This window comes from Macrosteles quadrilineatus, unplaced genomic scaffold, assembly GCF_028750875.1.
Source record: "Macrosteles quadrilineatus isolate MER2022 unplaced genomic scaffold, UCM_ALF_1.0 Scaffold_1__1_contigs__length_201487025, whole genome shotgun sequence".
NCBI classification, from domain to species: Eukaryota; Metazoa; Arthropoda; class Insecta; order Hemiptera; family Cicadellidae; genus Macrosteles; species Macrosteles quadrilineatus.
In genome coordinates, this window is record NW_026542594.1 from 116,192,570 (window position 1) to 116,203,963 (window position 11,394).

The following is an 11,394-nucleotide window of genomic DNA, read 5'->3' on the forward strand; positions in this document are numbered from 1 at the left end:
TTTGACTTATTGTCTGACACTGATAAATATATGTGTTTTTTTTTATATTTTTACCCCTTTTAAACTTTTATTGTATTTAAAAAACTTAATATCTCTTTAAAGTTGTTTACTGTTTGACAATAGTTTGCAATTTTGGAAGGTTTTATAGGTTTGCAAAGGATATTTTTTTTACTATTCATCACAGTGGGGGGGCTTTTTTGGTAGTTAGTTTTGTTTCTTTGATTTTTTGTGTGTTCTTTAAACATTTTTAAGTCCTTTGAAATATTGTTATCACCTCTTGCAATTGTAGCGGCTGAATAAGAAGTACATAAAAAGACACTAGACTTAATAGTGTCAATCATAGAAATGTTATCAGTTTTTGCCAAAAATAAATGTTCTACATCTGATTTGGTTTTTTTAACACTATTTTTCAGATTTGATTGGTAATCTTCATGAAACTTGTTATTACGAGTTTTGACTAAAGTTTGTGTATAGTATATTGCTGAATAACTGTTCTTCAGTCTAGGAAACAAATAGTTGTCAGTAATGTTCCTTTCTAGCAAGCTAACTGAATCTGCCTCGACTCTGTACATGTTTGAGCAACAAGTTAATACATGGGCTGAATTTGTATAATTCAATCCTTTTCTACTGATAGAAAGATTTTGATTAGCGGTATTTATAAGTAAACTTATGTCACAGTCCTCTTTGATTGGATTTGTTTCATTCAAAACACTTGATTTGTGGTCAAGCACTACTTTACTGATCTTGCTGTTTGGTTGATTATTGATCTTGGAAAGATTTGCTTGTTCTGTGGTTAATAAATAAACATCATCGGCCGTTTGTTTCTGTGAATTATTCTTTTGCTCTGTATTCTTTGTCTTTTCTTTACTGCTTCCGTCATTTTTGTTTTTCACTTTTTGTTCTGCTATGCTGGCTGTTCCTTCAGATCTTATCACTATTTCAACATCAAGAATGAAAGACTTGTAAGTCGCACCTTTTGAGTTTCCCAGAATTGCGTCCTCCATTGATAAAATTGCTTTTTCTCATTTATTTTTGGACATTTTAATATTAGTAATAGACTTTGATACAAACTATTGTTCCCGGATAAACCTGAAAAAGTTAATACTTGTTTTTAATTACAGTACTTGAAAATTGCAATTGTTTTGGGCCATAAAGTAGACCCCCATTGCTGTATAAAGTACAAACAGGTATTGCAATTTTTGTGATTTTCCTATAAAAAAACATACGCCTAGTTACTTTAATAGGTACTTTACTTTGAAATAGGGACCATTACTCCCACTGCTTACCCATGATAAGGGTTGTTGACAAGCTAATGGGAGAAAGTATGTGTCAGATTGCTGATGCCGTTTATTTTGTCTGTATCAAAATTCTTTCCAATGATCAATATTGTTGCATACGCTTGAATGGAAAATATTAAGAAAAAAACCAGATCAAAATTATTTTTTTTCTACAGTTACCTGACAAAGTGGGCTGATTATGGCACGCCAAGTAGCTAATTGGTGCATTTACTTACTTTTGCTGCACTCATTTTTTTCCACATTCCAGTTATCCACAACAGAAAAAGTGTGCTTTTATTAGCCACATAATAAGTGTACGCTTGGAAATAAGTTGGCAACCCTTAAAGATACTACGACTACAATCAGCTGGTGCAGCGTTTCACATTTTGTTCAACACTTGGATTAAACCTAACCTAAAAACGTGTTGTATAGTATTTGAAAGACTTATTATTTATATGCTTAAAAACTCCAGGAAAAATATAGCCTACTGTAGAAAAAATATAATGTGTAACGCTTCGCACACTAGTTACACAAATAACCATTGTGTAACTAGTATACAAAAGTGGCACTTTGCTGCACATGAGAGTATAATGTTTACGCAAAAGCCGCAGGCGAGTGTGGAAAGGTTCTTGAATGCAGCAAAGGCACTTTCCACTCGCATGACACATTACATTTTCTACAGTCACTAAAAAGCATATAAATAATTAGTCTTTCAAACACTTTACAACATGTTTTTAGTTTAGGTTAAATCCAAGCGTTGAACGAAATGGGAAATGCTGCACTAGCTGATCGTAGTTGTAGTATCTTTAAGTGTTGGCAACTTATTTTCAATCATAAACGTATTAGGTGCCTAATAAAAGCACACTATTTTGTGTTGTCTGGATGAAATACTGGAGTGTTGCAAAAAATAATCAATGCGGCAAAAAAAAAACGAATGCAGCAAAAAACAAGTACGCCAAAAGTAAATAAATGCATCAATTAATTAGCTACTTGGCGTGCTATAGCCAGTGCAAGGAAGCCCACTTTATCTGGTAACTGTATGAAAATAACTATTGTTTATTGAAATTGGTTATGATACATATGTTTTAAAATGTGATTTTAAATGTTAAATTTGGCTAGTTTTATTTCCCAGAAAGCTAATAATATGAAAAACGGTGGATTTCAATGTTAAAAAAATATAAAAAGTCATTTTCTAAAGTAATTTTTACAGTAATTTAAAAAACATATACTGTACCCCTAATAAAGAGACAAAGTTTTAAAAGATAAAAATGCATTACAGTATGAGCCAGGGCAGGTGGCATTCCCTACCAGGCTGCTTTGACTACAACAGGTTTGATCTGTTCAGGATGAAAATGGGAAGCTCCCTATAAAACGCTAATAAGATAATCTGTTTAGCTTTATATTTCTGAAATAACTAATCATTGTGTAATGATTTTTTTAACTACTGTAGCTATTTAACCACATATTATGCATTTAGAGGATATGGAAGCTAGGTAAACACATTTCAATTCTTAATTTTATATTTTATATTGAGTGTCTCTTATGTTACACTTTTTTTATTCCTTTAAAAAAGCCAAATTTATGAGCCTGTATTAAGAAAGTTACTGATCAATGTTTCTTCATTGATACTGTAAATGAATCGGTTGTATTTCTGTCTGTTTGTTGGTTTCGTAGATGCCTTATGATTTGTTACTGCACTGTTTATGAACACACCGGTCTTGTTATCTGATAATTCATAAAATACACGTTTTGGATCAATATTTTTCTCCCTTTAACGATTTACTTATTATTTTAATTCAGTACTTAGTTAAATTTTCATCTAGGTTGAATCGTCAGATTTCTTTTTCATTAGTACTCACTAGTCTAACCTTATCATCATTTCCATCCTTATTAATACCATTGTATTCTTCAAATATTACAGACATTTTAAAAATGATGTAAGGAAATGTTTGCTGATTACATCCAGTTTCATTATCATTGCTGTTGTCAGTATTTTGATTTTTATCAATATAGTTTCTTGAGTGTGTATGGTTGGAGCTAACATCAACTATATAATTAGGAAATATATCATTTTTGTTTTTGTTTTGCAGTTTGGTTTTTTGTCCAATGAAATTAAATCTGTGTTCACAGTTAGTTACATAGTTTCTTATAATTCTTTCTTCAAAAATGTTTGCACTCTGAGAATCTTGATTAACCATTAGAATTCTCTCTTTTTCATCATTAACTGGGGCTGGATTTTTATTATCTGATTCTGTTAATTGAATGTAGGAGGTAACCGTCCTTTTATTTTCCAAAGGATTACAATGTAAGGCATTTAAATTGGGCTCACATGTATCTTCTTCATATCTAGAAATTGACTGATGATCATTCCAACTGGAAAAATTATTCTTAATTGCCAAACTAAAATCGTCTTTTTTGTTTGGATGTAACATGTTTTTATTTGTTATGGAAAATGATGAATTGGTCAAAGTGTTTCTATCTTGATTATATTGAATTGTTTCAGAATGTAACTGTTCATTATTTGATTGAAATACTATCCGATGTGTTTCATATTTAAAACCTGTTGTTTGTTGTATATCTAGGTGATGACTTTTCGCTGATTTTATGTCTTCAACATAAGTTTTTACGGTGGAATCATTGTAGTCATGAGGCAGACATTGTAAATTAATGTTTTTTTGTTTAGATTTGTACTCCCATAGATTATATGAGGACTGGTCCACCGTTTTTATAATATAAGGGAATTCATGTAAAGATTTGTTTGCTAAAAATATGTCATGGCTATAATTGTTTATTCTAGAGTATTTTTTACCTGGAAATATAGGACTAACAAAAGATGATGAGGTAGTTTTTTTCTGGCACTCCAACGAATTATGTTTTTCAAGAGTGGAATATTTACTTTCTGAATCAATTGAAACAGTGGTTGTTCCATAGTAAAATGCTTTATATGTATTTAAGTTGGACTTGAAAAAATTTGAAACCTGGTTGGGTGTTGCAAAAGGCTCTTGGAGATTACCGTGAACTGGATATAACTTCTTTTGTATTCTGTATTCTTTTATTTGGTGTTGACTAAATCTGTCATTAAACATATTCATGTCATATTCCAAATAATTAATAACATTTTCTCTTGTAGAAGATTTAGTTATAATAAATGTATTGCTTTGTAATTTTTTGGGTTTTGGTGGGGTGCCAATATGACTTTTCAGTACATCGCCATGAGAATGACAATGTGTACTTACATGTCCAGTCATCCTTGTTATCCCAGATACATCCATTGCTAAATATCTGTCAGTTTGTACAGCAACATTGTTAACATTTTTTGCTTTTGATATTGGAACTTCTGTGTCACTAGATTTTGAAATTGTTAAAACTTTCTCAGATATGGATGGCAAAACCCTTTTTCGTTCCAAATCTGAGTTTGTGTTGGTTATGTCGCTATTGTTACAAACTTGTGATATATTTGTGTTGAGATGGCTGTCCCAACAGTATGAATCAGAATTAACATTTTCCTCATGGCCAGTTCCAAGACACTTTGAGCATTGACAGATTTTACGAATTACACAGTTAGCTTTAGTATTAGAGCACTTGTCTTGTGCTAAACTGGCAAATAGATCACACCCTGAGGAGTCATCATGTAATTTATGTTGTTTTACACGGGAATAATCAACTTCCTTAGTTATATTGTGTAATCCTTTCAGGCCAACCTTTTTACCTTTTGAATCTCTGGCACTTTTGTTGCTTATCTTTTTCTGAACTGATAAATCATGTACTTCTGAGTTGTTAATTTGACATTTAGATGTGTTATTTTTCAGAAATGTTGATATTTTACAGAACTGACTTTGAGACACATCCAGTTCTACAACATTTTCAAAAATGTTATGAGAAGAAATAAAATTCTCTAACATTGAATGTTCTGGTTGGTATATTTTTTCAACAGTCTTTGAATTATCTTTTGGTTTGTATAAAATAGTAGAATACTTCCCTCCTAGTAATTGATTTTTCTCAATCATCTTTAAATCCATATACCCATTATTTTTCTGCATATTTTCAGCCGCATGACTTGCTGATTGAGCTGAATAACCTCTTGTTGAAATCAATTTTTTTGAAACCTTCTGATTGGTCATGTAACGTCTGTAACAGTCTTGACATCTGCAGCTATCCTCAAATTGAATCCTCCTAGGTTTGGTGGTAGGTTCAGTAGATTCATACGTTTTTAGATTTTCAACTTTTTTTACTTCCTCTGAAGGATAAGCTCTCTTTACATTTTTTGTTTCACAAATGCTGTGAGTATGTTTAAATCGACCTTTAGTTTTGGAATTCCGTTTATTGTTCTGGCTATGACAAATACATTTGTCTGCTTTATTATTCTTCTCAACCACCCTAAGCCTTTTAGAGTTAAATTTAAATAAATTGCAAAAGCAAGTTCCATAATATCCTATAGATTTTGTATTTGGATTGTTCTGTTTGAGAAAAGAAATTTTTCTTGCCAAGGAAATTTTAAAGCGATTTTTTGTTTGAGTTAAACTAGAGGATTGTTGAATCCTCAATGGTTGGGAATGCGACTTGCTCAGTTTTTTACATATTTGTTTTTTATGTCTCACGACCATTGGGCAGTGAGTGCGACTTATTGAAAACTCAAGCAAGTCTTCAGTACTAAGAGGAATTCTTTTTGTGATATAATCTTTCTCTTTTACATAATATTTTTTTTTAACATGATTAGTAGATTTACCTAAATTTTCACATTCATATTTTGACAGAATTGATTGTACACAACTGACCAGTGTATGGGCATTCGGTTGGTGTGAGCTCGATTTCAAAATTTTCTTAGTTGACATTTTATTTCCTACTCCTCTATGACAGGTCCTTAGTTATGATTGACTTGTTGTATCATCTGGGGAACTGCTAGATTCTCTTTGTAGAATAGCAGTGTTCCTTTTTTGTTGTTCTGCACTACCAGTGCTGGCTGATAATTGTATCAATTGTTTTTACAGTTCCTAACTTACCTGTATACTGTACAAACTTACCATTACTATTTTTGATCTCGCAAAAAAACACACCAATGATGGTAAAAAAAAATACTCAAATGATCGGCTAATAGTTCCCTTAGAAGTTATGATTTGTTTGAACTAAGTCGGTTTGGTACAAGCGGTCTGTTAAATTGATGAAATTGTAACACGCAAGGTTACTTTGGAGTGTAAGAAGGAACAGATGAAAGCTAAATCCATCTCAGCTTTTAGAAATTTTAACTAATACCTTCAACACTATGTGTTCCTATCTACAGTCTAGCTAGAGGTAAATTAGCACAATATGGGAAAAAAAATTTTGCATTAAATTCTACACTTAATCGCTAATTTATAATTTGAACTAATACGAGGAATTTCATTAACTTACAAATTTAGAACCACAATAATCACAAAAAAATGTTGTCACTTCCAATTGATGAAAACAAATAAATTAATCATATGTTTTTTTTAGTTTAATTCTTTTATCCACACATTTAAATGAGTAAGATTTTTTATGATTTTTCTATCAATGTAATAATTATTTAAAATTGATTTGCTTTATGTCTTTTAGCATGTATTTCAACACTATTAATACTTGGTGTGTTACGAGCCGAGCTGGCCTTACGCACCTGTGAAAGGTACAGCCGCACAGGGCCCCAAACTATAGGGGCCCGGTACTTGGGGCAAGAAAAGTTCTTAAAAGTCAGTAAATAATATGCAGATTGAATATTGGAGTGCAAAATATTAGTTTTAGAATAATAGTCTAAAGTACAATAATACCCCCGCCGCAGCAAACCTGCTGACTGAATTTCCATTTGTCTTAATTGATTTTCAATTAAATCTATTTAAATAACATTAGAACGAGTACCTAGGTTTGCTGCTTAAAAGCACGGGTCACACCAGGCCCGTCAGTGGTGAATTAAAAGAAGTCGCTACTGTCAGCTTAATGTGACCACAAAATTCGCAGCTGGCGCCACCAACCGGCGAATACTTGTCAGCGGCTGGCGAAGTCGGACATGTTCAACCTCTAGAAGCGTGCCAGCGGCGACCAAAGGTAATTTTCAACCTGGTTTCATACAAAAGCGCCTACTGTATCTCATTTTTAGTGAATTTCCCATATAGGGAACAAGCTATTGCCGTAGGTCTCATAGTAAGAGCTGGACCTGGGACCGATTTACTTTTTCATTTAGATGTCCCCGGAGACCAAAAACAACCATCCGTTCATATTCATATATATATATATATATATGTGTGTGTGTGTGTGTGTGTCTGTGTATGTCCGTTAGCACGATAACTCAAGCAAAAATAATCCGATTTTATGAAATTCGGTACAAACGTGTAAACCTACGTTTATTGAACGATTTCACGAACCAACGTGATCGGACCGGGATTTTATGGAGTAGAGTGAAAATTCGTTTCTCTCATTTTTGACCCTCAAAACATAACATTTTCTAACTTCTCTCTAAAACATTTTGAAGAGCTTAAAAAACAAATAATATTTAGTTTATGTTAACACGTTCACTGCGTTGTATATTTTTCTGCATTATTCCAATGGTGCGTTACAAGATCTACAGGTTTTGTCTGCTATGATTACCCATGTGCGGATACAAGACCCCGAGATTACATTGCGCAGTAATCATTTTTGCGTATAACCTCACAAAGAAAGGAGAGATTTTTTTTATGACAGCATTTATTTCTGGTTTAATGATGACATTATTCACAGAAGTGTTAACAAAATAAACAAGAAAATAACAAATAAGAACATCGTGGGTTTGCCCAGACCTGAGACACCTGTAACATAATTAATTTAGATAAAAATATTTAATCTTATTTAGGTTTCATTCATCCAATAGATCTTGAGGAAGCCTTCGACGTAGCCTCCTGTTCTCAGTTGCTTCGCCAAGATGAAAAGCTAGTGCACCAGGAACATTTGTCTAAAGACTTCAGAAATTTGGTGGTGGTTTTTTCTATAAAGGCCGAGATAGACTCCACTCCTACCTCCTCATGTAGCCTGTTTCTTACAAACCAGGGAGCATTCACAGCAATTCTAAGAATTTTGTTTTGGATCACTTGAATTTTGAAGAGTTTGTTTTTGATATAGATAATCCCCAGATAGGAGATGCATACGTAATCAAAGGCCGAATTATTGATTTGTAGATTAGAACTGTACAAGCTGGCTTCAGAGTAGATTTCCTATTGATCGAAGGGAAAAGCTTTGCTAGGCGTGCATAACCTTTGGGACAGTTTTTTATTAACGTGGCAGTTCCAATTAAGCTTTTTGTCCAGCCAAACTTAAAGATATTTTATGGCCTGGTCATCAGGGTTCCACGGTAGAAAGTGACCATATATTTGAATTCCATGTGGCAATGTATTTTTTTTTTCAAGGAAAATGTTTTGGTCTCACATTTAGTTGAATTTAGGTGAAATTTCCACTTGTAGAACCAATCAATGAGTGCATCCACAGAGTATTGCAGAGAATACATGGCCTCGTGGATGTCGGAATGTTGGCACAGGATAGCAGTGTCGTTGGCGTAGAGAGCTAATGAGGTGTCTTCTGGAAGAGGGATGTCTGCCATGTATAGATTGAACAATACAGGGCCCAATATTGAACCTTGTATTTATTCTTTTCCTACAATAATAAATTAAGAAAAATATAAATGTTATCTGTTTATTTACGAATTCCTTATAATCCTAACCGTAGTAAAATACATGGTGGAAGGAAAATGGTGGATAGATGTATCCTTCCACCATGAGTAAAATATATATTTTATCTTTCTATTATCACTTTTTATACTAATACGTTTCCTTACGACTGATTTCAGGCTAAATAAAATACAAATTAAATATGTTTACAAATTACTGTATTTATTTTGTTATAATTTTGGGGTTGGGCAATGACCTCGAAATGAGTGCGTGCCACAGTGAGTCGAGTTGGCGGGGGGAAGCGTTGGGTGCAACCTTGAAGCTATAATTTGACTTGCACCACTTCCCTAAAGGGCTGGGAAAGGGGATTCCAATCGCAAAACAAAAACCAATGATACAAAGTTGTTTATCGGAAATTCCTTGTCCGGTTTGACGATTATTTAGCAATTGATTTGTGTATGATTTAGTAGGGACCAGGATAAATATTCGAATTAATGTACCGGTAATGTTTTGCTTTATACATCAAAATACAACATTGCACAATCGTGATATTTTTAGGTCATTTACCAGTGACCTTTAATACGCATCCATTTAGTGCTGTTTTAGAAGAGACACACGTCGATGGTTAAAAAGATTTTTAATCCCGTAGTTGAAAACGATTAATATGTAAACCCATAAAACATTAGATAACTCATAAAGATAACAGCATGAAATGTCTTTATTCCTTCTCTTTGTTCTTTAATTATTTCTTGGTTAATAATCACCCCATTAGCCTCATGCGGTGCTTGGAACAACTATTTTTGATACGAGACCCAGAGGTCTCATATCGTAATACAGTAAAAGTTTATTACTTTCAGTGCGTTACAAGATCTATTTACCTCGTTAATTTAATGTTTACTATAGTTGATACATCAAGAAAAATGCATTATATATGTACAAGTTTCATTTCTTTACGATAACTGTACGCCAAAATATCGATGTCGTAACTTTTTGGTTACCGGTAGAAGCTCTTTAACTGTTCCTTTTTTTGTATGCAAGGCCTGGTCCACTAACGCCTCTTTGTGCGGTTACGCATTTTAAAATAAAGTTCTTTCTCTTTCATAAACATCCACAATAGTTGAATAATCGATTAAGAACTCGTTACGAGGTCCCACGGAGGCTGATCACCAGCGGCTGACAAGCAGCCTAGTGTGACCCGTGCTCAAGCCGTTGCTTGGTGGCGCTGATGCTGATACTAGCCGCTGATCATCAGCGGCTGGAGAGCAGCATAGCACACTCGTGCTTAAAGGAAAATTAGGTAGGAAATAGTACTTAACCTATATTATTGCATATAATTTAAACAGGTGTCGGGTTGGCAGCCCTGCGCTGGGAGAGAGAACTCGTGGTTCATGTCGTGTGCTATTTAATTAGTGATTAACTGTATTTATTGAACCATTTCGCAGTATTTTCATGGAGGTTTAAGTTATATTTCAATATCTGATTAACTGGAAACTGGTTTCACAGTCGTTTGTGCGTGGTATCAGCAGTAATTGGTGATAACCTGACCGCTGCGGTTCGTGTACGACCAACGTGGTTTGCCTCGCCAGTCTCATCAGGACGGTAACGGACGTGAGTGATTATCGAGTTACTTATATTACATCATAGTGCCTTTAGTGAATAGATGACCGAAAAAACTATCAAACAATTTTTTACCCCTCAAAGTGACAGGAAGCGTCAAAGATCGTATTCGTCACCCGAGACTGCGGCGGTTTGTGCGATGCCTGTGTCAAGTGAAAAGGTAGGCGACTGGACTCGCGCCGAACTCATGGACGGCTTAGGCCAACTATTAGACAGTAAGTTGACTGTGTTTGAAGCGAAATTAGAGTCTAAACTAGCTACTAAGGAGGACTTTTCAGATCTTTGTGCTAGAATTAATGTGCTTGAGGAAAGTAATAACAAACTTAAAGAAGAGGTTAGTAAACTGCGAGCACAGGAAAAAGCAACTGCGATGAAATTAGTGGATTTAGAAGCCCGGTCTAGGCGTAATAATTTAATTTTTAAAGGACTTAAGGGTGTAGCCCAAACTAAGGACTACAAACATTTAGTGAAACAGTTCTGCATGGACGTGTTAGGTAGTGGCGACAACATATGGATAAATCGAGCACACCCTCTGGGCAAAGACAAAAACGCAATAATCGCGCATATCCCCGACGATGCGGGCATAGACTATATAATGAGCCGGTTATATTACCTTAAAGGTACAGGATGTGTGATCCATAGGGACTACCCGCGGGAGGTGAGAGAGAAGCGATCGCATCTTGTGGCAGTGCGTAAAGAGGTAGAGCGGTTGTGTGGATGGCGCCGTATGCCGTTAGTTTTTGACCATCTCACAATAGGAAAGACGAGGTTTACGTGGGAAGAAGGCAGATTAAGAGCTGGTCAAGATGACGGTGGTCAGGTTCTTTCTACTATGCTAAAACGAGACTTTAGTGAAT

At 34.4% G+C, this 11,394-nt stretch overlaps 1 protein-coding gene across 4 annotated transcripts; it reads right to left on the reverse strand.

Annotated features, from left to right (window-relative positions):
* Nucleotides 1-6,713, reverse strand: LOC128983648 (uncharacterized). Of its 4 annotated transcripts, none has more exons than XM_054403023.1 (2): nt 3,146-6,643; nt 1-1,089 (listed from the first exon to the last, which is right to left on the reverse strand). In XM_054403023.1, the coding sequence occupies exons 1-2, from the start codon at nt 6,107-6,109 to the stop codon at nt 1,048-1,050; spliced, it is 3,006 nt and encodes a 1,001-aa protein (XP_054258998.1). In that variant the 5' UTR covers nt 6,110-6,643; the 3' UTR covers nt 1-1,047. The 4 variants fall into 3 exon arrangements, with proteins under 4 accessions (XP_054259011.1, XP_054259006.1, XP_054258998.1 ...); XM_054403036.1 differs by lacking the exon at nt 3,146-6,643 and adding an exon at nt 6,666-6,713; XM_054403031.1 differs by having other exon boundaries at nt 4,087-6,643.
* Between the last annotated feature and the right edge of the window lie 4,681 nt (nt 6,714-11,394).